At 36.3% G+C, this 26,352-nt stretch overlaps 1 protein-coding gene and 1 long non-coding RNA gene across 6 annotated transcripts in view; one reads left to right on the forward strand and one right to left on the reverse strand.

Moving 5' to 3' along the window:
* The window catches only part of LOC115215581 (inversin), a 408,281-nt gene that overhangs the window by 115,693 nt on the left and 266,236 nt on the right, over positions 1 to 26,352 (reverse strand). For all 4 annotated transcript variants that reach the window (XM_029784790.2, XM_029784800.2, XM_036506245.1 and 1 more), the window contains 2 exons: positions 10,718 to 10,816; positions 4,478 to 4,553 (listed from right to left, as the gene is read on the reverse strand). In XM_029784790.2, the coding sequence (XP_029640650.1) occupies positions 4,478 to 4,553; positions 10,718 to 10,816 (175 nt within the window). The remainder of the gene's footprint in view (positions 1 to 4,477; positions 4,554 to 10,717; positions 10,817 to 26,352) is intronic.
* LOC118765011 overlaps positions 1 to 26,352 on the forward strand; it is a 40,199-nt gene that overhangs the window by 7,314 nt on the left and 6,533 nt on the right. Inside the window, exons 2-3 of one of the 2 annotated variants that reach the window (XR_005000853.1) lie at positions 4,736 to 5,152; positions 8,893 to 9,355. This is a non-coding gene — a long non-coding RNA (uncharacterized LOC118765011). Of the gene's footprint in view, positions 1 to 4,735; positions 5,153 to 8,892; positions 9,356 to 26,352 lie in introns of those variants that run through there. The other variant, XR_005000854.1, reaches the window with a different exon arrangement.

Raw genomic sequence — 26,352 nt, forward strand, 5'->3', positions numbered from 1 at the left:
ATGTTACTTGGACTGAACCTGAAACCATGTGGCTGCAAAGTAAGCTTCTTAACCACTCAGCCATGCCTGCACCGGTTATTATTTGGACATTTATTTCTTACTTCCAAACCTATTTTCGATTCAGATATTACAATATCTTTACTGCACTCACATGATTCTCTAATCACTAATTCATACCTTTATCTAATGCTTCTTAAAAGTAACTGTCCCCTTCACCTAGGCACAAAGGCATTATGCCTCTAAAGGAGAAGCAATTCTAAAGACATTAGCAGTGTGAAGCAAAATAATTTCAACTAGAAACTGAAATTGCATTGCAGTTGTTTGTTGAAAGGATACCTCTTATTCTATGTTCATATGATGTCATACACAACTATATCACCATGCTTGTTTAGTCATTCAAGTTGGCTAATTGATCATTTCTTCTGTTAAATTCTTTACTGTTTTACACATACTGTCAAATGTACTTCCTTTTCAACACTGCTAAGAAGGTTAAATGGGTTGACAGAAATGATTCATTTCATCATCATCATCATCCATGCTTCATTGTCTTTCTTCAATGTTGGCATGGGTTGGATGGTTTGACAGGATTCAACAGATTCAATGATGCTATCATACTCCACTGTCTACTTTGAAATGGTTTCTACAGCTTGATGCCCTTCCTAATATCAACTAATTTACAACACACACTGTGTGCCCTTTACACACCACCAGCAGTAGTGAGGTCATTATGCAGCTTGCAAGACAACAAACTCTGTGAGAGAGAGAGCAAGAAAACTTTATGTTTGGAGATGAGGGGTTAAAGTATGGAACAAGGAGTCAGAGCAGAATAGGTTTCTTGCTGTAGAGGGGCCACATGGCTACTCAAATTTTAGATGTGAGGGTGAGGGTGAACAGGGTAGAGCAGGGAAGAGTTAAAAATAGCAGAGATGAGGCTCTGTGTGGATCCTCAAGATACAAGGTAAGTGAATGGAGGGTGGTGCAGGTGAACCAGGAGTGAGAGTGAGTAGAGGTTGCAAGAGTGTGTGAGGGAATGAGAAATAGGGAATGAGTGAAGCAGAGAATATAATGAATGAAGAACAAGTGTTGACTGGATGGAGAGGTAGGGAAGAGTAGGTGACAACTGTAAAGATTAAGTAGGGATGAAGGGTGGATGTAGTGGATAATAGGCAAGGAGTAGTGTTGATCAATGATAACAGGGGTGAAGAATAGCAGAATAGTAATAGTACCATAGACGGGGGAGGGGGGATGAAGATGAGTGGTTGGGAAGAGTGTGAGTGAAGGAAAGAGAAGAATGTGGGTAGTGGGGACAACATTAAGAATGATGGATGAATATTAAATGAACTGATACTTGGTAATGAGAAAGATTAGTGGTATCAAGGAAAAGCTACTGTTACAGAGATGAAGGGTGGTTGGCATGTCTAAGACTGGAATTTTGGCAAATGAACCAGTTGTGCATATACAAGGTGTAGTCAAAAAGTATCCAACCTTTGGCTAAAAAAGTAATATTAAAAAACTCACCATTTTGATTTAGTCTCCTGTATTCGCCTTGGGAGTCTACTCACTTCTGCCAGCATTCCTGCCACGGCTGGAAACATTTCTGGAAATTACTTTTTGGGATGCTGTAGAGCTGTGCCATTGAATTTTGCTGAATATCTTCTGTGACTCAAATCTTCTCCTTTGAGTATTGTTTTGAGCTTTGGGAATAGCCAAAAGTTACACAGAGCCAAGTCTGGGGAGCGGGAAGCCTGATGAACGAGTGGTGTGTTTTGCTTGACAAGGAATGCTTGGATGATGTGAGCAGAATGAGTGACTGCCTTGTCATGGTGGAGTTACCAGTTCTTTGCTGCCCACAGGCCGGGTTGTTTTTGCTGCACAGCTTCATGAAGGCAATGAAGAATACCCAGGTAGCATTCTTTGTTGTCTGCCCTTGTGGTGCATATTCATGGTGCACAATACCTCTGTAGTAAAAAAAACAGATCATCATCAGTTTAACATCGCTGCACACCTGTCTGGCTTTCTTTGGTCTTGGCGAGGATGGATGCTTCTACTGTGATGATTGCAATGCTGTTTTAGGGTCATAACCATACACCCATGTCTCATTGCCAGTAATGAAAGTGTTCATGAAGTTTTGATTTTGGCTAGCACACTCCAGCATGTAATGGGAAACTTCCTTTCTGTGGTCAGACAGAAACTTTGGTATGAATTTGGCCAACACCCTCCTCATGCACAAATCCTATGTTATAATTGCCTGAACTGACCCATGGCTGATTCCAACTTTGGCAACAATCTCCTCAATAGTCACACGACAGTTTTCATAGACTATTCCTCAAACCATTGCAATCCTTTTGTTGTTTCTGCTAGTCAATGGTCTGTCACAATGTGGCTCACTGTCCTCTGAGGAGTAGCCATCTTTGAACTGGTTGTACCACTCCTTTATTTATGCTTTTCCCATAGCATCAGCTCCAAAGGCCTTCTGAATCTTCTTGATAGTCTGGGCTTGTGTATCACCAAGTTTTTGGCAGAATTTGATACAGTATCTTTTCTCAGTGCACTTGGTCATTTTGACTCAAAAAAGAAAAATTTCACAGCACACTCTTCATGTCTGTACTCAATGTGTCACTGTAGGTGAATGGCACAACCTACAGACATGAAAATTTTTGTGCATGCTCAGGAAGGACGCAGTCACCTAATACCCATGAAGATTTTGCTCACGCATTATCATTTTGTGCAAAAAAAAATCAAGGTTGGATACATTTTGACTAAACCATGTATATATAAACACACACAGTGTTTAGTTTTGATAAGTTGAGCAGGTCTTCTTGAGAACCACATATCACCAGACATCACGGTCACCTCTGTGAGGTCCAAGGTCTTGAGATCAGCTTTCTCTACTTCACCTCAAGTCTTTCTGGGTCTCTGCCTTCTCTAAGCTCCACTCACATTAAGTGATTGGCATTTCTTTAAACAGCTGTCCTCGTATGACCATACCAATGCAGTTTTCTTTCCTGCACACTACATCTGATCTCTCTTATGCTGAGTTTTATGTTCAAGACATTTGTACTATATCATTCATACTCATATACATTACACATCGAATGGAGCAAGCTTGCTTCATTTCTTTCCAGTTTTCTTAAGTCCTCTGCATTCAAAGTCCATGTTTCATTACCAGACAAGAAGTTGTTGTCGTAGCAAAAATGGGTTTCTGTCAGTTTTCAACATGCAAATTCAGTTATCTTATAATCTGAATTGCAAGGTCATTGAATTAGCATGCAAGTGGCTAAGTATCCCACATATTCATACATTCATAACACAATTATGGGTGTATGAGTAATTATGTAGAACCAGTGTATGACAAAACCATACTTTTGAACATGCAATCAATCCATCAGGCTTCCACACAGTTTCCAACAACCCAGTTTTGCTTACACGGTTTGGGTCAACCTGAGGCAGAGATAAAAGACACGGGCCAAAGATTTTAACATGGTGGGATGGAACCCAGGACCTTGCCATTGCCATACAGTTGAAATATACACATAAAAGTATACTACAATAGGAAGCATATGATGCCACCAACTGGGGGTAGGGCAGGTGATTGTGACATATAATTCATGGTTGGGGGCCAACTGTACAGTAAAACATATTTCTAAATGGAAATGAACACATCACCTATGGATTCATCATACACACAATATATATATATATATATATATATATATATAAATAAAAGTCATCTAAAAGTTTTTGTGCATCTTGATGCTGACATAAGTTCCTTGTTTTTCCTGATGAGAAGGCGGCATAATTGCACCCCTTATTCCTTCGAAATTAGGAATATGCAGCCTTCGAAACATATGTCGAAAATAAAAGAATTTTGTTAATTTGTCGTTCAACTCCATTCTTTCATTTATTTGTATTTAAAAAAACACACAAATTTCCACACGAAAGCACGTGATCTCTGCCCTAGGCATGTAGCTTCAACCGTGTTTTTCTGACGTGAATTTGCTACCCAGGTATCAGTTAACCGAATTATCCATAATAAGATAATTCATTCAACTACTCATATATATATATGTATATATATATATATATATATATATATATATATATATATATATATATATCAGTATCAGTGATTAGGAATAAATGAACTTTAGGTTCATTAAAATATGTGTGTGACATATTTTAATTTCCAAAGGCAAATTCACTGAAATTATTGTGGAGAAAAAAATTTTCTCTCATGGTAAAAGGTGTAACAACACTGCTTCTGGCCACTGGGAATCTGCTGGAGGGAAGATGTGGTGTTTTTACACCTTTTACCATTAGAGATAATTTGTTTCACCATGGTAACTGCAGTGAATTTGTTTTTACAAGTATTTATTTATTTATTTAATTATTTATTTATTTATTATACACATACTTACTTGACAAGGAAGTCAAGATGGAAATTAAAAAGAGAGTATGAAATACAAGACAGTCTTACCAAGGTCAGCTGCCCAGTGCAGAGCTGTTCGAAAATTGTTATCTAGTTGTGATACATTACACGTCTCAAAAGAAGTCTATAAAACAGAAAGACAGAAAGAAAAAAAAAAACACAACTAAAACCTGAATACAATTTTAACAAACAAAAACAATTAATAAACATATAAAAACAAATGTTCAAATAAATCATATTGGTTGGTTATAAATAATTTTTCGTTGTTTGTTATTTATTTTATATAGTATTTTTTTTTTCATATAGGGAACAGAATTTGATAGGAACAGCAAGTATAATTAATGATTTCATCTAAGATCAGTATGATAGGACAGTAAATGGAGCTGAGAGTAGCTGAAAGGTACTAGCTAAAATGCTGCATTGGATAAAAAAAAAAGAAGACAAAACAAAACAAAACAATCACAAAAAAAGCAAATGAAAATCAATGAATTATTGAATGGAAACCAAATGACATATAAACGGTAATTCTCAGTTGCTGTGGAAAATGTAAAAAAGAAGAAGAGGAAACTAATCAGGAAATAGGAAACAGTTGAAGAAAGATGAATGAAGCATTCAATGAACGCGATAATGTGAGTGTTGAGTATTAACTCAACTAAAACTCATTGCAACAGAAAAGAACTAAAATGGAAACATGACTGAAATTAGTGCTTGGTCACATCCTAGGTGAGAAAACAAACATTTATGATCAATAATATCAATCAATAATGTCATGGTTTGATTTCAGGTAGATAAACATCTGAAGGAAAGGTAAATGCATTGATGTATATCTAATTGTTTATTTATTATATCTGTAGATTGATACACACACACGCATGCGCATACATACAAACACAGACACAGAATTTTTTTTAAATGTATAAAACAATCAAGAAACTAACTATACACCTATATGCACAAGGATTTATCTCTGGTAATGCATACACATCTTAGAAACACACAGTTTGTCAGTATATACTCTGGTACACACAAAATTCTGTTTCTCTAAACCTACATCATTTAATACAGTTGTAGGAAAATATATAAATATGAAGCTAAACAACCATATCATTGATATGAATTAGAATTGCTATACCTAAATGGATAGAAGAGCTATTGACTTATATTACACAGCGGCTTGTTAAACATTGACAGTTATTTATATATATTAGTAAAAAAATAATTCAACCTATTTTCCCTTATCACATACATTGTTTCAAAAACTAATCTTCGAAGTTTGCATGTTTTTAATGGATCTTTTAAATACAATTTTTCCCAGTTGACCTGATCTTTTCATCACTTGGCCTTTTGAAGCCTAACATCCAGAGATATGAACTCTCTACATAATCCTTGGTCTTTTGCTCCCACAGGTATCTTTCACTGATAGCATGCAGCATTCATTTGTAAATGCTCATAATAGCTCAGTCATCCATGCTGCAAACATCGACAAATACATTTAATGCCTTGCTGCTCTCCTAGCTTACTTATACTTCACCTTTTGTACAAGCCAACATCACACATCCAACAAATAAGGCTCGCTTCAATTATCTCCAACTTATGCGGAACTAAAGTAACCAATTCCCAGGTCACACTAGCATGAAGCATCACACTCCTTAAAGGATGAACATAGTCTGAGAGAGAGGAAAATGAGAGACCCTTTATTGCCTAAAGTGACAACACCTCTCTGACTGCCTTTCACCACCTCTTTAGCTATCATGTTCACATTACAAAAATCTCTAGCACTAATAATGTCACCTAAATAGCAAAAACCTATCAAATACTGCTAGTAGGTCATCTCAGCAGTTCATTGGTTCATAGAGTCCCTTTCATGAATGCCTCTACTACTAATTATTTCTATAGCCTTTATTCTCTGCTAGTCTAACTGAGATTCAAACATATGCTTATATAACAGCATCTTGGAATTTGAGAGGAGTAACATTCTGGAGAGTAAGGATTGAGCATAGTGGTTAGGGTAAGATCTGAGACACTATGGCTGAACAAAAGGAAGAGAGATGAAGGAATAAAGTAGAAAAAGACCAGCTACCCCCAAAGAGAAGAGGTTACAGTTGTAGCAGCAGAAACTCAGAAAGACAGGGAGGAAAGAGAGAAAAGTGTGTGAGAGAGAGAGAGAGAGTGAGAGTGAGAGAGAGAGAGAGAGACAGAGAGAGACAGAGAGACAGACAGAGGGAGAGAGAAGTGTTCATCTGTGGATTCAATTTTTTTTTATATCCATTAGTGAATACACTGAATGATTTTTCATCCTTAACCTGTCATGTCATAATTTCTTACAATAAAAACATAATGCAGAAATAAAGGAGATTTCAAGAATGAAATATACTTATGTCTGTGATTTATCACACTCAACAGATTAAAGAATTTGATTGACAATTGAAATTGAAATTATTTTATCATTTATCACTAAGAAACATGAACAGTAAAAGAACTCAACAATTTTAAATATTGTCAGTGAAAACCCTAATACAGGCCTTACATTTGCCAATTTGGTATGGCTTTTAACTTTATTTTAGTTATACACATACACACTTTCTCTAGAACTCTTTTCATTTCTTTCAAATGAAAGATCTCATCTAAAATGTTTTACCTGTTGGTTTTGAGAGTTTTTTCCCTGATGACACATTAATATACTCTTTGTTCATATGTCTCATTCATACATGCTTAAAACACTTCAGCCACTGGCCCACAGACATGCTGTCCCTTCATTCTACCACAACTGTTAATGGTCTCTACTCTTTCAAGCTAACAGATCTTGTGTCACCACCAATCAGGCCCACCTAACTCATTAGTTTCTCATTTCTTAATCATCCACATTCTATCTACTCCAACACCCATACTAACCACTAACCCAGTTGTTACTCCAGAAAATATTAACTCTCTGGAATTCTTTTCCTGCCTGTGTATTATGTGTAACCCTCAACTAGCAGCTTCTTATGTAGAACATTAACTCTTTAGTGTTTAAACTGGCAAAATCCGGCCCAATATATTCTACATATTTTATACTCAAAGTGGCCATATCTAGCCTCTCACACCTAACCTACATTGACATTCTAAAAATAAACTATCACATCATTGAAACCTCAAAGCGATAAGGTAATACATGATTAATTCAAAACAATTTAAATAAAAAAGCCTTACATTTAACAGAGTAATCTGAACACTAAAGGGTTAACATTATTTCCCCTATATCTGAGAGGGTCTGTGAATGCTGAGTAAAACACCTTCCTCAAGAATAAACTATTAAAAACAAAAGGAAAAAAATATGAATGACTATGTTCATTTAATGTCCTTACTCCATTTAGCAAAATGATGACCAGGAAGCTACCTCAATTGCTAAATATTTGCAACATCCAAATCTATCTGAGCTGAAATAATATAACCAAATTTGTAGAATCCTCCACTCTACAACTATTTGGAAAAAGGTGGAGAGCCATTATCTGAAATTCCAATAATATTAATAAATCTCTTTGGATTTTAATCAGAAAATAACAATGACCAGAATGATTAAGATAAAACCCTTCAAAACTTTGGTCATCAAACTTCCTTTAATTTAAAATATGAATAGTTTCAGCAACAATATAACTTCCTATACCTACTTTATCAAAATTGCTCCGCTATTATTTCTGAATCACAACTATGTTTGACATCATACTAGCCTTCAGTTACTTCCACCAATACTTAAACAGTAGCTAATTTCACATTACACAGTCTTTAATATCTACATGATTACTATAATAAATTCGATTAAATTGATTTTTTGAATGGAAATTTGTTAAGATGATGAGGTGGGAAGCTAGCTAATAGCTAAATATGAACTTCTGTATAAGATTTATATCTAATTTGCCAATTTATAAATCAGCAGTTTCTAAAAGATTGTTAGTTGTAGTTGACCAACAAGTTGATGTGATGAAGGAATGACAGTTGAAGTGTTGGTTAGTAGTTCATATTCTCTCATTTCTATTGTGCTACATCAGTAGTTGTGACAACATTCAGTGGCTTGGCATGCTTAATAAATAAACTGAAGAGAGAAGGTAGCCACTACATTGTTGTTTAACTAGTTAGTAGTAGCAACTAAATCTCACTCATATCACATCCTAATATCTTAGAAAAGAACACATTGGCTAATGTAGTTCAATGATCTGTGTATGGGAAAAGACAGGATGGTGGTGACTGGAATATCTTTGAGCATAATTGTGCTCCAACTCTAATTGGGATTCCAACCATGACTAGGTGTAACTCATTAATCTGTTATTTCAGATATACCAATCTCTGTTGAGTTGAAGACCAAAGTGCACACTCCAATATACAGCGTTACAGTCTGAACATGTATTTTGTCTACCTTCCTGTCTGTTTCTGTACTGCTGTACATGTTAAAGCTAAATTTGATGAATTTTTATGTCTCCATTTTTCAGGAACAGCTTGATGTATTAATGAACAGTCAATAATGTTGGAGATGATAAAGATTAAAGTTGTAGTTGAAGAAAAGTTGGCTGACACGGAGGGCTGTAAGCTATTTGAATATTGGAAAATCATTACCTGTATCACGATGATTCAAAATAAATATCAAAATACCAACATCATGACTGCTATTCAATGCTCTGTGAACTCTGTAAAGGCTGTAAGATGTGACATGGACATCTGTAATGGAGACTACTAAGCCTCAGCCAGCAGGAAAGAACACAGCAGGTATTCTAATTATGTTTGCATGCAGGAAGTCATCTAGCAACTGCAGGACAAGGTGATAGAAAATTTGAGCAAGAAAATCTGGGCTTTGATGAGAGAAAGATGGGTGTTGGAGTAGCTACCATGAAGTTGGCCCTGAATGGGGATCTTCACAATTACTTGTAAAAGTGGTGTAAGGGGGAAATCCTAACAGTCAAGGCCAAGGAAAACTGTTTGATAAAGGCAAAGAAGCTGAGGATCCTATTGAGCTGGGGATGATTCGGTTCTTCCCAGAGGAAAAGAACTCCTGCCAGATCAGTTGTACAACACCCAAAACAACTGGTGGCTTGCCTACAATAAATGTGAAGTCCCATGTGTCATGTAAACCAAGTTCCCCCAAACTGTGATAGCCTGTGGGAGTGTCTCCAGTGACAGTGACGTCATGCTACCTCTCATCTTTGAACAGGACCTTTGGCTCAATTCAGATGGCCATGTAAAGCTGCTGGGAACTGTGGTCAAACCCTGGCTAGAGAGGGTTACTGCTGGAAGGCCATATGAGTGACAACAGGATTTGACTCCTTACCTTACCTTTGCAAAGAGTCAGAAGTGGTTGTTGGAGAATTTCTATAATTTCACCAGCTCCAGATTGTGGCCTCTCTGTTCCACCGATTGCAATTCAATGGATTACTATGTGTGGGGCATGGTTGAGAAAGACACCAACAACTCCGCTTGCAACACAAAGGCTGAGCTGGTGGCCAAGATCAAGGAGGTGTTTGACGTCCTGTAGATTCTGGTGTGAGCCACAACAGAGCTGGGTAAAGTGGATTCTCAAAAAATATCAGTTGTTTTCCCTTTGTATCAATCATTTGTAGTGTGCATGCTAGCACAGTCTTGATGCAAATGGTATCTGTGTTTGTATTCTATTTGTATCTGTGTTTGTATTCTATAGGAGAAAATTTACATTTTTGAAGTTTGTATTTTTACATTAATCACAATTGTGTGCCATTAGTCATTATCATGAAATCAAAATTTTCATGGTTTGATTAGTATTCAAACCATAATTACTCTGTCTTTGTTTCTGATATGCTATATTCAAGACTACTTCCATATATTCCTCTATTATTAAGATAGTAGGGTCAACTTTGAAAGAAATTGAATCAAAACAGAAGTGCTCACATTGGCTCAGAGTAATATAGCTCAACATTAAAGCCTGTGAGAACACTATAAATCCGTTTAATGTTTTATTAGCTTAAAATCCAAAGTTTAAAATTTCATGGGTTTCATTTAGAACTGGATGGACATCACCAGGATAAATGCACAACATAAAGAGGAAGTTTACTATGTTGCTCCAATGAGATTCTCCAAGCATAAATATTCAGTGATGCTCTAATGAGATTTTTCATGATCAAAAAGAAAATTGTGTGAAATTATAATGAAATTTGAGTGAGCATTGACTGCATTGTAGTGAAATGTCTCTGTAGTGTGGAGCCAAAATGCTTTCCTAAAATCCCATGCTAAGATTCTTCGAATCTAATGTATTCATTAATATCAAAAATAAAAAATTTAATCACTCACCAGTACTTTGACAACTGCTTCATTGCCATCTGCTACAGCTAAATGTAAGGCTGTTCTCCCCTCATAATCCTGCCAATTGATTACACTAGGAGCAGTTTCCTGTAGAAGAAATGTATATAGAAATATATATATAGGAAATCTTGAATGCAGAACAGCTGTGAATACAGCTTAGAAGATTGGGTAAATACCCTTTAGAAGACAGATAAAAGTGGCCAGCAACCCTGCAACTCTCAAGTTCTGGCTGAACACTTTGTAACATTAAGCTAAGTGACCCCTTTCCTCCTTCTGGAATTTGAGAAGTCCAGGGTTCGACTCTCTGTAGTGGCTTTCTGTAAAGTACGAACTCATTTGGTACGTTAAGTTTGTTTATACACACACACACACATGAAGGTATGTATATGGATACAGTTTCAATTACTTGTTTACTGAATTAATGAGTAAATGGCTGGATATTTAACAATCATGTGTTTCCTTAAGATAAATCTCAGGTAGAATCAGTATGATAGTGTGTGGCATGGCTGTGCTTTTGAACCATCTGTCTGATGGTTCTCTCTATGGTTTCTATCTACACAGTTTCACTCATAAATTATGGATTGACCAGAAAATATAAACGATGACAATTGCCTAAGATGCCACAATAGGATCTAACTTGAAACCTCATAGTTGTGAAGTGGACTTCTTAAACATTCAACAGTGTATGTTTGTGAGTATGTGTGTATATGTGTAAATGTATATATTGGGTCATCCCATAAATAATGCGGTTTTTTCAATTGTATGAACTAAAAGTCAGAGAGGGATGGGATAAACTGCCTGCATCAATTTGCTCTAAAAGCAGGTAGTACTTTTACCTTGTACTTATTCTTAATGCAAGTTTTGAAGAGTGCAGTTTGATTTCAACAGTTATTTTTTCAAAATTATTATGGAAGTGACAAAGGAGTACATTTGGCATATTTTGCTTTATGAGTTCAATAAAAGCAATGATGTAATGGAAAGTGTGAGGAATATTAATGCAGTATATGGGGATCGGACAGTAAGTGTAAGCCAGTGTCGGCGGTGGTTCCAGAAATTCTGAGCCAGAAATTACAGCCTAGAAAATGAGCTCATCCATCCTGAAAGATCTGTAGAAATCGAAAAAGACATCCTGCAAATCCTGGTGAAACAAAATCCCATCATAACTGTTGAGGAACTAACAGAAAAGCTTGGACTTGGTCATTCAACCAGTCATTGAAGTCAGCGCTAGAAGAAAAGCAACCATCTTTCAAGACGAAAGGTATTCTTCCATCAGGTTAATGCTCGGCCACATAAAACAAGGATGACATTCCAAAGGCTTGAGCAGTTTGAATGAGAAACGATGCCCCACCCACTATTTTCACCAGACATTGTCCCATCAGATTATCATTTATTCTGCAGTCTTCAAAATCATTTGGACTGAAAAAATATGAATTTAGCAGCCTTTCATAGTGGCACTTCCATGCCTCTTTCTTAGGAGAACCATTAACTGCAAGTGAATCATCATCCATGCAAACATACTTCTCTCCAGTGTCATAATTTTCTCTGCCACACTGTCTTGCAAACATTTTTTTTTTGTTAATTGTTTTGATTATTTGTTGACCAGTAGAGTGTTTTGGTTGGCTTATTTTCTACTTAGGTAATTTTGTTGTTGCCAGAGGACTTGCTAACCTTGTTTCAGTTTCATTGTCACTAAGTGTTCTGGTTGGCCGATTCCCTTACTAGGCCACTGGTTCAATTGGCTTGATGTTTTATTTGTTTTTTTCCAGATCATCAAACGATTTCATTGGTTCAGGAAAAAGCAAATATACATAGAACTGACTGAACCAGTGGTCTCTTAAGGGAATCAACTAACTGGAACACTGGGTAACAATCAAGCTGAAACAGGTTACCAAATCCTTTGACAATAACAAAACAACAGCAGAAAATAAACCAACTAAAGTACTCTACTGGTCAACAAATAAAGCAATCAACAAAGAAATGATGTCACCATGAAGTTAACTAACCAAAATGCCAAAACCAAAATATTTGACCAAAATATCCATGAAATCAAATGGAGAAAAACAAATGATGTCATCAAATTTACAACCAATAAGAACTTGATCCTTTGCCATAAACACACACACACACAGAGCAATTCTACATGATAGTGAAAGATGGACCTTGAATGCAGAGGACATGTGAAGATTAGAAAAGAATGAGGCTAGTATGCACTGCTGGTTGTGTAATGTAAGTGTACATGTTTGAGAGGGAACTAGTGTTCTGAGAGAGAAGTTAGGCATAAGAGGAATTGTTGTTGTGGGCAAGAGAGAAGACTGCACTGATTTTGTCATGTGATGCAGATGGATGCCGACAGCTCCATAAAAAAGTGCTGATCTCTCAAAGTAGATGGAACACATGGAAGTGGGAGACCCAAGAAGACGTGGGATGAAGTACTGAAAGACAACCTCAAGAAGCTGAACCTCTCAGGCAATATAATAAAGGACGGAAATACCTGGTGCCTTGCTGTACTCAAGAAGACCTGTACACCACAGCAGTGTTAAGACTGATCCTTCTGGTGATGTAAAGCATTTGTGGCAGTTCCACGTAAAAGCACCTATGTGACAGCACATAAAAGAGCCCATCTGGTGACATGTAAAAGTGCCTATGAAGTGCTACATAAAAGTGCCAGTGCAGCACCACACAAATGTGCCTTATAGTACCAAGTAAAAGCACCCAGCACACTTTATAAAGTGGTTGGTGTTAAGAAAGGCATCCAATCATAGAAACCTTGCCAAGTCAGACTGGATTATGGTGCAGCTCCCCAGCTTGCCAGCTCTGGTCACACTGTCCAACCCATGCCAGCATGGACAATTTTAACTTAAAACATTTTGAATTTTCACAAGTAAAAACAGTGAATAATGGCAAAGAAACCTTCCTCATGCACCATGACAGAAATTGTAAAAAAATGCTTTTTCTTTCTCCCTATTTTTTCTTTTATTCTTTTATTTGACTGCAACCATGATGGAGTACCACCTTTAGTCAAATAAATTTACCCCAGGATTTATTCTTTTGACCAACTGCTAAGTTACAGGGACGTAAACGCATTAACATCGGTTGTCAAGTGATGGTAGGGGACAAACACAGACACACAAACATATACATATGTGTATATATATATATATATATAATATATATATATATATATATATATATATATATAAAGGGAAAGTTTATGAAAATAAACAAAAGACAAAGGCAGGTGGTGTACAAACAAACAAATGTATTAGTATAGCGCTCAGGAATAGAAAAAGTCTTTTACGTTTCGAGCCTACGCTCTTCCACAGAAAGATACACAGAAAAAAACAAGGAGAGAAACAAGGATATATATATATATATATATATATATATATATATATATATATATATATATATATATATATACATATGTATATGTATATGTTTGCGTGCATTGTGAGTGGATTTGTTGACAGAAACTGAAAAAAGCTGTTGTATGTATGCACAAGTCTATATGTGTGTCTTTGCATCTGGGTTTGTCTCCAAACACCACTTGACAACTGGTATAGGTGTATTTATGTCCTTGTAACCTAGTGGTTTGACAAAAGAGAATGATAGAATAAGTACTAGACTTTAAAAACATAAGTTTTGAGGTCAATTTGTTCAACTAAAATTCTACAAGGTAGTGTCTCAACATGGCTGTAGTCTAATAACATGAACTTAGTAAAAGATAAATATATAGGCACAGGAGTGGCTGTGTGGTAGGTAGCTGGCTTACCAACCACATGGCTATGGGTTCAGTCCCACTGTGTGACACCTTGGGCAAGTGTCTTCTACTATAGCTTTGGGTTGACCAAAACCTTTTGAGTAGATTTGGGAGATGGAAACTGAAAGAAGCCCATCATATGTATATATATATATATATATATATATATATATATGTATGTATGTGTGTGTGTGTGCATGTGTGGGTGTGTGCGTGTGCACGTGTGTATGTTTATATATATATATATATATATATATACACTCAGAACCACACTAATAACTTAGGAGTGAAATTTAGGATTTCTTGGTTTACTGTGAATCGATTTTGATAAAACTTTTCCCTGCTGGTTTGCACATTATGACAATACCATTGTTATATTTTCAATACTCTGTATAATGACCTTTCTTTTTTATTTCAGATTCTTCTTTTGAATGAAAATAGTCCATCTAGACTTTTCTTTTTCAAAAAATGAAGGGTAATGATACATATTAAACATACATTGAGTATATATTTATGTCAATAAATGTTATAATATTATTATGATTTTCTGCTAAATATATACTCAATGTATGCTTAATATCTATCATTACTCTTCATTTTCTGGAAAAAAAACCAAAAAAAAAAAACCATCTAGATGGGCTATTTTCATTCAAAAGCATGGTTTACTCAAAAACTGAAAAATCTGAAATAAAAAGTGAAAAGACATTACACAGGATAATGAAAATATAACAATGGTGTTGTTATAATGTGCAAACCAACTGAAAAAAGTTTTATCAAAATTGATTCACAGAAAACCAAGAAATTCTAAATTTCACTCTTAAGCTATTAGTGTGGTTCTGGATATATATATATATATATATATATATATATATATATATATCACCGTGACCAACCTAGCTATCAGATGTTGTTACACATCGCTGGCCACAATGCACTTTGCATTGTTTTAGCCTTCAAATGACACCACCCCACTGGCTAAGTGAGCAGGCCAATATCATCATCATCATCATCATCATCATCATCATCATCATCATCATCATCAATGTTTAATGTCTGCTTTCCATACTGGCATGGGTTGGAGGGTTTGACTGAGGACTGGCAAGTCAGGAGGCTGTACCAGGCTTCAATCTGTTTCTATAGCTGGATGTCCTTCCTAACACCAACCACTCCAAGATTGTAGTGGGTGCTTTTTATGGGCCATGTATGTATATATGTATATATATAGCTAAATAAGGGCGAGGGCCAAATACATTGAAAGTAACATTTCATTGCATACAATTTCTTGAAAGACCATCTGAAAACAGAATATAATTAGTTTAATTCTGGTCGAAATATCATGTGAATTTCTCTATGGAAAATCCTGTCTATTTCTATAATTCATAGTCAGTTTTCATATCTACACAAAAATTTATCCTAAATTTATTGCATTTCATGAAATAAAGATTTTTGTTCTTTTATAAATTAATTGGTGAACTGTTAAAAAAGACTAGATACACAACTATTCTGAAGTAGAGACAATAATGCACTGAGGTAGTTTAGTACATTAGCTTATACATCTATATACATTCATATACACACAAACTGCTCACCAGATCTCCCTCGCTCTCTCTCTTTATCTTTTACTTGTTTCAGTCATTTGACTGTGGCCATGCTGGAGCAGTGCCTTTAGTCAAGACAATCGACCCCAGGACTTATTCTTTGTAAGCCTAGTACTTATTCTATCAGTCCCTCTTCCTGAACCACTAAGTGACGGGGATATAAACACACCAGCATTGGTTGTCAAGTGATGTTGGGGGGACAAACACAGACACACAAACATATACATACAAACACAGACACACACACACACACACATATATATACGATGGGCTTCTTTCAGTTTCCGTCTACCAAATCCACTCACAAGGCTTTGGTCGGCTTGAGGCTATAGTAGAAGATGTTTGTCCAAGATGTCAAGCAGTGAGACTGAACCCAGAACTATATAGTTGGAGGAGGGAGGCATGACTAGGTGTTGTCATGGTTTTGGCTCAGTCCTACATACAGTGTCTTCCTTGAAAAAGCATCTTCTACTGCCAGCCTAAGTCAGCCAAACTCTTCTGAGTGGGTTTGGTAGACAGAAACTGAAAGCTGCCCATCATATGTGTGTGCATATATATATATATATATATATATATATATATATATGTACACACACACACATACAGATAGATAGATAGATAGATAGATAGATAGATAGACAGGTAATGGCGAATTTCTGCTGACTCTTTCGCCACAACTTTTTCTCACTCTTTCCTCCTGCATCTTGCAGCTCACCTGCGATGGACCGGTGTCCCATCCAGGTGGGGAATCTATACTCCACCGAACTTGGAAACCGGCCCTTATGAGCCAGGTATAGCTCGAGAAAGAACAAACGATATAACTATATGTGTGTGTGCACATATATATATATATATATATATATATATATATATATATATATATATCTTTGGTAAATTAATAAAACAACTAAAAAAAAAAGCGCTCTAAAAGCTCAGACACTGTAAAGATACCAAAATTCATCCAACAAGTTTTCGAAATAGTATCATAGATCATCCTAGAGAATCAATGAGAGCTATTGCCAAAAACTTCAGGTACTGGAGTGGAGTATCAGAACTGTAGTGCACAAGGATATTCAGTACAAGTAGCATGTTCTGAGCAGAAGCCAGTTTATGTTGGCAAAGACACAGGTTCAAAGAGTGAACAGACCTCAATTTTGCTGGCTCACAGAGAGCAGCAGAAACCTGAGGGAAGTGGCAAAATCTTGTTGCAATGCCATGAATGAATGTCCCTACAACCACAGGGTCAAGAAGTTGGAAGGAAGGAAGGATGAACCAATGGCAAACTCTTCACAGCTGCTTAATTTGTCTTCTTAAAATAAAAAAAATAACATGCAGGTATGGCTGAGTGCTTAAGAAGCTTGCTTCATAACTATGTAGTTTCAAATTCAGTCTCACAGCATGGCACTTTGGGAATGTGTCTTCTACTATAGCCCTGGGCTAGTTAATACCTTGTGAGGAAATTTCATTGATGAAACCTCTAAGGAAGCCTGTTGCGCAAGCACACATGTGTATGTGTGTGCCTGCATGCATGCATGCATGTGTGTTCCCACCACACCTCTTGGCAACTGGCATTGGTTTGTTTACATCCCATAACTTAGCAGTTTGGAAAAAGTAATTGCTATAATAAGTACCAAAGTAAAAAATTCATAGTGGGTGATATTTGACTAAAACCTTTTAAGGCACTGACCAGCACAGCTGCAGTTCAATGATTAAAACAAGTGAAGAAAAAAAAAAAAAGATATAGGATAATATAGACCTAGAAAATAGTCCTAGATAAACTGTATCCAAGAAAAAAAAAAGAAAAAAACCCACTGGATGGTCACAGCTGGAACACCTTTGGTTATATAACAGATTAATTTTGGCTGACCTGAGGCTAAACAAAAACAGCAATCTGCATATATTCCTACAAAATATACAGATTGTAATTATTTAATTCTCGACAAATATTTCTGTTTTAAAACAACAATTCCATTTAATGTAGAAGTTACCATGACACAAGATTGAAATGACATTTCAGCCAGTAACTCAATTTGCAGCCAATTGTTTACTGTCCTTCATTGAGAATATACTGAAGATGAAGCAGTGTTGATATCTTCAAGGCTGGAGCCTAATTCTAAAGCAACTACTTTTATTTTAATTATTTAATACGAACGGATAGTATCAAAGAAATTAGAAGCAAGGTTAACATCAATTAAAATTCAAACTAAGCTATGAAAATCAATAAAGTGACAGTAATGTTCAAATATTTGCTATAATAATTATTGGTGCAATGCTAAGTTTTCGTGACATTCTAGTAAATCACATCTTGGTTTAGATTCTATGACAGAAAGGCATGAACGCTATAAATTTTGATTTTCTTTTCTTTTCAAATTTAAGGTTGGAAACCTAATTAAGAAATTACATTATTACTAGGAGATTTCCTCTTTTTCTATAATTATTCCAAGTTAATGTGGCATACAGTTAAATTTGTAATTTTTGCAGTCTTCTTTGAGAAAAATAAAGTTACAGCTTAGCAGCTGCAGCACCATATATTTGTCTGCTGTCAGTGAGGTGAGTAAATAAACATCTTCACTTCAAGCCTATATTTCCCCAATGATTATTAAGAGAAAATAAATTAAATTTCCTTATAGAAAAGTAAATTTAGTTAGATCAGCTTTTTAATATGCCCTAAAGGCTAAGTAAATCATTCTTTTCATGAACCCCACTCTGAATAGAAAATTCTGCAGAGAATAAAGAAAAGGATGGTGGGGTGGGAGAAAAAAAGAATAAAAGTAAGAATTTTTTAACATCTTTTCAGTGCAATTTTTAAGTTATAAAACATTCATGTGAGTTAACAGAAAAATATTTATGACACATACCTGAGAGAATAATGTCACTCATTAAAGCTTTTGCCAAGAGAGACTTGTCAAGGTAGCTCTTTATTATGTACATAATAAATAGGATCTTAATTGTAAGAAAACATTAGTGGAATGGTGAGCTATTGTAAGAATGTAAGGTTCTCAAAGTTTATACAAGAAGTATCCTAATATTAAAAATATGTTGCCAGCTGATGAATAAGTAAAGAGAGGAGAAATAATTTCAAGTGCTAACCAAGAGACACTAGATGATCTCCTGTCATTGCTATATCACACATAGAATTCTTCATGAACAGATGCAGATGAACTGCACTTGTCCAGTAAACAAATATTGACTAGAAAGTGTGTGTGCATAAGAGAGAGTGGTGGGGGGGGGGAATTGCACAATTATATCATCCCACAAGTAAATTGTGGGTCTAATTCAAACTTCTTAAAGGATCAGCAACTGATCAGAGCTTACACGCTTTCAGGATCCTCAAGAGGACCAAAAGTCTTCGCGATGAAATTTTTAACTATATTTCAGGGTCATGTCAGGGTTATGAGGCAAAAAAAAAAAAAGAAAAGGGAAAAAAAAAGAAAAGAAAAAAATATCAGAAATTGTCAGGCCAAGCATTTGTAGTTTGAAAGTTTGATTGTGTATTCTGAGATTTCTGTTCAAGGAAGCAATACAAGTTTGATGTGAAAGGTGCTTTAGATTGCCTGTGGATGGATAAAGTGCGTAGACAGACGTTTAAGGAGAAGGGAAGAGTGGTATCATCTTCACAAGTGTGATTGTTGTTGTTGTTGTTTAGCACCCAGTCTGCAAACCTGATAAAGCAAACATATGATCAAAGACATACCATCTGTGATTATACTGTCTCTCTCTGAGGCAATGTGCATCTAGGACATTATCCAAAGTATCCTTTTTAAAGATCGTAAGGTCTAATCTAAGAAGGACTTAATTGCATAGAAACTGAACTCACTGGCTTACATGAGTGGCTTATATGATAGTAGACCAGTAGGCAGATTGTTAATTTACAGAAGAAAGAGCATGAGAAATACAGCAGAGGACATAGTAAAGTTGATAGAGTGCACCAGAAAGAGTTCTATCAACACATTCCTTACTGGTGTGATTTAACAGGAAGAGAGAAGATGAAATTAATGAAGCCTAGGTAGTTTCACTAGATGATTATTATGCCAATCATGGCCAAAGATTTGGCTAATGTCAAAGCACAGCAACATTGCTTTCACTAAAATTCTTAAGAGTGAGGCAACTTTGGTAAGTGATATAGTGAAGTGTGTCCTCAGATAAGCTGTACTGGTGGCTACCAACGAGAGAGAGGGATTAAAATGTTGGAAGTGTGAATTAATAGGTTGATAATTCACAGAATCAGTGTGTGATGTGTGCACGTGCATGCATGTGTAAATTAGGACTCTCAGTGTAGCTTGGCAAATAAAACACTTATTCTTTGGGATTTAATAGATGAAGTGGTATCATAGTAAGTCTGCAAAAAGTATTAATTTTGTAACAGAAGTATGTTTTTTTGACATTTTAGAAATTTATCAGTGTTTCACTAGCTCACTATAAATGGAGAAGCAATATATATATATTCAATAATATCTGGCTTGTGCAATATGTATCCCTCCCATATATCTTTTCCATTTGTCATTTAGAAATCTTTTTTTTTACAATTTCTATGCTTTAAACATCAGGTGTAATGCTTTTGAGTGGGAAGGAAAAGAAATTCACAAGTTCAATTTTTTTCAATTATTTCCTCTCTCTATGTGAACCTCTGATGTTAAACTCAATCCCCTAAACCTAAAACTGAATCCTTAAAATCTACTCATAAATCCTAATCCTGATTGCAAACTTAATTTTTCTTGCAGGATTGTAATCTCCTACATTTATTGCATCTAATGATGTATTAAAACATTTTGGAATGAAATATCAGAAACTGGAAATTTACTTCTGGTTGTCTACTCTGAAACAGAGTATTTGAAGGTGGACAATCATTAAAAATTGGAATTAGGAATTTTTTTTCAGTATCATAAAGAATATTTTCTCCAGGCAAAACTAAATAGAAATTCCAGATAGGTGAGATCACACAGCTCAGCCAATATACATTGTATAATTGATCATTTATCTTAAAGTACATATTAATACAAGTGCAGATGTGGTTGTGTGGTTAAGAATGTCACTAAATAACGCCATGCTTTCAGCTTCATTTTTCTCAACACCATTATTAAACGACTTTTATGACAGAACAAATGTAAAATAATGAACTACAAAATGTTAGCATTCATTGTGGCATTATTATTAATGCAGTTGGATCCACCAAACATTTTAATTAAATTCCTATTAACATGAGAAAAGCTTGGCCATTATTTACTCAGGTGTATTTAATGTTAAAAGATGAGAATTAGAATGACTAACATCAAATATACATGACATAATTATTTTCCATCATCACATTTGAATTTATCCTGGTTGTGGTGAAGATATAAAGCTTAGTGAAGACTTGCAACTAGCAGACTGATACTAGTGAAAGTATACTTGAGGAGCTGTCTTTCTCTCCCTGTTTTCCTCTTTCTCTCTCTCTCTCTGGCTGGGTAACTATGTACCTCTTCCGCAGCAAGACGTCTCTGCCTTTCTTTCTGTCACACTCTAACCTTTCATCATCTGACACAAGATTGCCGCCTCCAATGGACCCTCCCCTCTAAAGGGTTCCTTGTCTTGCAAAGTTACTTGGTGACCCTGCCAATGCTGGTGCCACTTAAAAAGCACCCAGTCCACACTGCAAAGTGGTTGGCATTTGAAAGGGCATCCAGCTGTAAAAACCACACCAAAACTGACCTCAACTGTGTGAGTGCCAAGTAAAAAGCACTCAGCCCACTCTGTGGGGTGGTTGGTGTTGGGAAGAGCATCCAGCTGTAAAAATCATGCTGAAACATGCCACAGGCTCCTGCCTGGCCATCTCCTGTCAAACCATCTAACCCATGTCAGCATGGAAGGAGTATGTTAAATAATGATGATGAATACAGTTTTCCAAGGAAAACTCTTTTGTTCAATTCATCAAGCTCTTGTATTATTGGGTATTTGACTCAGCAAGCGTTAAAATATCGCACATGACACATTTTCTATTTTTATGACAATGGAAAAAAAAAACACTTCACTTTTTTTGGCAAAGAAAACACTCTCATTTTTTTTTTCACCTGGAAAACATCTACTTTTGACATGGTAAATAAATTTTTTACTGTTATGGAGACCTGGAAATAAAGACATGCTGACATTTCTTGTTACAAAAAAAAAAAATTAGCAATTACAAATTATAAACAGAAATATGGCATTTTAAATATTTATCTGAAAATTTTATGATTAGAAAACAGAATAAAAATCTCCCATTCTCTCCTACATGTTTGCATATGCATATGAGTATACATGTGCATATGTATGTATATATATATATATATATATATATATCCTCTCTTCATCCTACCACCTTCTCCTTCCACCCTTTCCCTTCAACGTCACCCCCTACACATTCCAACCTATCATCCCTATATATCCCATCCCACTCCACCTCATCCCTTAGACCCCACCCTCGCCTCCCCCACACCCCAACACCACCATACCACATCACACACCACTACCATACAACACCAGCCCACACACACTAGCACTGACCACTTCCCTGCACCACACTAACAGTGACCACTTCCCTGCACCACACTAACAGTGACCACTTCCCAGCACCTACACCATCATCCACACATCTACACATGCACACACACACACATCAATGTTACCAGCCCCCTTCCACAGGCACATACGTGCTCTCACATACACACAGATGGTCACCTTCATTTTGGGATCACCACTACTTTATTATTTCCCCTTCTTCCTAGCTCTTCTGTGTGACTCCTCTGTCCGGCATTCACCATGACACTCCCTGTTTATTTCTGTGTTCCTTTCTGTCGAAAAGTATAGGCTAAAAATGTAAAAGACTTTCTCACTTCCCGAGCATTAAACCAATACATCTGTTTGTTGCTTACACAGCCATCTTCGTCTTTTTTTTTGTAAATTCTCACTTTCTCATTATATATATATATATATATATACATGCACACACATGTACAAACACATGCACACACAAAGGGAAGGAGAGAGAGAGAAGAGAGAGAGAGAGAGAGAGAGAGAGGAGAGAGAGAGAGAAGAGAGAGAGAGAGATTTTTTTGTTTTCTTATCATTCCCAAATTCCCAAATATAAATTTAAAATGTCATATTTCTGTTTATAATTTTTTATAACAAATGTCAGTGCTTCTTTGTTTCAGGGTCCTGATGACAGTGAAGTGTTTACCTTGTCAAAAATAAAGTGTTTCAAAGTAAAAAAAATGAGTGTTTTCCTATTCCTAAAAATTGCTCTGCAGCAGCACACCTGTTTCTACTCTCATTCTTGATCACTCTCACTCTCTCTCTCTCTCTCTCTCTTTCTCTCTATCTCCTTCTCTTGTCCTTCCCTCTGGCTAGGTAACCAAATACCTCCTTTACGGCAGCACATCTGTTTTTGTTCTCTTTCTTGTTACTCCTCTCTCCCTTTTTCTCTCTCTCTCTCTCTTCCTTCACCACTCTCTGTCTGGCCAGGTAATCATGTATCTTTTCTATAGCAAGGCACTTGTTTCTGCCTCTCAGTATCTCTGTTACACTCTCATCTTTCATCATCTTACACAAGATCACCTCCCCCAAAGCCCCCTCCCCTGTCAAAAGTTGCTTGTCTTGCAAATTACTTGGTAACCCTGCTAATGCTGGTGCCATGTAAAAAGCATCCAATCCACATTGTGAAGTGGTTGGCATTTGGAAGGGCATCCAGGTGTAAAAACCATGTCAAAACAGACACAGTAGCCTGGTGTAGTCTTCTACCTGGCTGGCTCCTGTCAAACTGTTCAACCCATGGAAGGCAGATGTTAAATGATGATGATGATCATCATCATGGTATTGACCAGACTATTGAATGTTGTTATACACTGCTGGTCACAATGTACTTTGCATCATTTTAGCTTATGAATGATGCTACCTTGTTTGCTTGGTGAGGAGGCCATACACACTCACACACACAAACACACACGCACACACACAAACACACACATACACACACACACAACACACACACATACAACACACACACACACACACACACAAACGCACACATAAACTATGTCCAGTTTCAAAGATAGTACACAAACTAAAATAATGAGATTTCTTTCCTTATCAACAAATATATATGTGTGTTTACTGCCAAATGTTTGTGTGTTTTGACATCATTTAGAATTAAATCCATTTAATAAAAAGTTGAATATTGCTTTTATGAATTGAAACAATAGGGAATGAATTTCTTCTAGCTTGAGGGTTTCAGGGGGCAGAAGTTTTCAACAAAATATTTTAGGGGAAAAGGCTGTGTGTTTAAGTGAACATGAGTTGAAATATTATATCACAACAATGTTCTGTTTTTTAGTCAAAACTGTGAAAAGCACACACAGACTGAATTTTATTATAAAAATAGGCACAGATATGACTGTGTAGTTAAGTAGCTCACTCCACAACCACACAGCTTTGAGTTCAATCCTACTGTGGGAATTTCAGGCAAGCTGATCAATGCCATGTGAGAAAAATTTGGTTGATGGTGACAGTATGGTAACACATTGTGTAAATATGAATATGTGTACATGTGTGTGTGTGTGTGTGTGTGCGTGTGTATGTTTTTTTCTCCAGGTCATTGCCATTTGAGCGGGGTCATTGCTATTTGAGCGAGGTCGTTGCCAGTGCCGCTGGACTGGCTCTTGTGCAGGTGGCACATAAAAAGCACCATTTGAGCGTGGCCATTGCCAGTACCACCAAACTCTAGTGGCACGTAAAAGCACCCACTACACTCTCGGAGTGGTTGGCATTAGGAAGGGTATACAGCTGTAGAAACTCTGCCAGATCAGATTGGAGTCTGGTTCACCAAACCTCAGTCAAATCGTCCAACCCATGCAAGCATGGAAAGCGGATGTTAAACGATGATGATGATGATGTGTCTTTGCTTTGACACTGCTTAGGCAGTGATGGTAATATTGTTTATGTCCCACATATAAAAGTAGGTCAATGTTGGTGAGACATACTTGAAAACAAGTATGGGCTGCCTCAAGAAGTCTCTTACAACCCATACCAGCAAAGAAAAAGGAGATGAATGACCAAGACTTTTGGCGATATGCCTTGGTGCAGAAGACATGTTACGCCAAGTGAAATCATATTGTGGCCAATGCTGGTGTCATATAACTGGCACTTGTGCTGGTAGTACATAAACAGCACCTTTTACACTCTTAGAGTGGTTGACATTAGGAACGGTATTCGGGCAGAGAAACCAAGCCAAATTAGATTGGAACCTGGTGAAGCTCTCCAGCTTACCAGTTTCATTCAAACCATCTAACCCATGCCAGCATGGAAAGTAGATGCTAAATGATGATGATGATGATATACACATGAAGGCAGATACACACACATACACATACATAACAGGCCTTCTACACAGTTTCCATCTACCAAATTCACTCACAAGGCATTGGTCACAAGGGCTTTAGTAGAAGACGCCCAAGATGTCATGCAGTGGGACTGAACCTGAAACCTATATATATATGGTTGGTGTTAGGAAGGGCATCCAGCTGTAGAAACTCTGCCAGATCAAGATTAGAGCCTGGTGCAACCATCTGGTTCGCCAACCCTCAGTCAAATCGTCCAACCCATGCTAGCATGGAAAGCAGACGTTAAATGATGATGATGATGATGATGATGATGATGATGATATATATATATATATATATATAATAAGATGAGAAAATAGAGAGGTAATTAATAAATTATTATTTATTAATTAAAAAATTGACAAACATCCCTCACAGCTGTTTCAATTCCAGACCTTCAGAAAATTAATTAATTAAATTAAAAATTATTTGGAAGTCAAATCTCTTCAGAGGTAGTTTAGCATATAAAAAATTGGTGTTCAATTCCTGCACGTTGAGTAAATGGCTGCAAACTGTTAACTGAGTGTGTCTGTGAATATATATATATTATACATACACACATACATATATATATATACATAGCATATATACATTCATACACACACGTATATATACACGTGTGTGTATGTGTACATGCGTGTGTGTGCATGTGTGTGTTTATTCTTATCTACTAGTACACAATAACCTAGTACCCCATTTTTTTTCTTGTTCCTGTGAGGTATGAAGTAGGAGCTGGGCTCCTAAGCAAATGTGATTTGTCTAAAATTGCTGTGTGAATTATGTGTGTGTGTGTGTGTGTGTAATTTCATTTCTATTTACATAGCTATTGTGATTCTGTTCTTTTTCCTTTTTTTTAATTATGTCTTTCCACCTACT

Source organism: Octopus sinensis, linkage group LG1 (assembly GCF_006345805.1).
Source record: "Octopus sinensis linkage group LG1, ASM634580v1, whole genome shotgun sequence".
In the NCBI taxonomy this organism is placed as follows: Eukaryota; Metazoa; Mollusca; class Cephalopoda; order Octopoda; family Octopodidae; genus Octopus; species Octopus sinensis.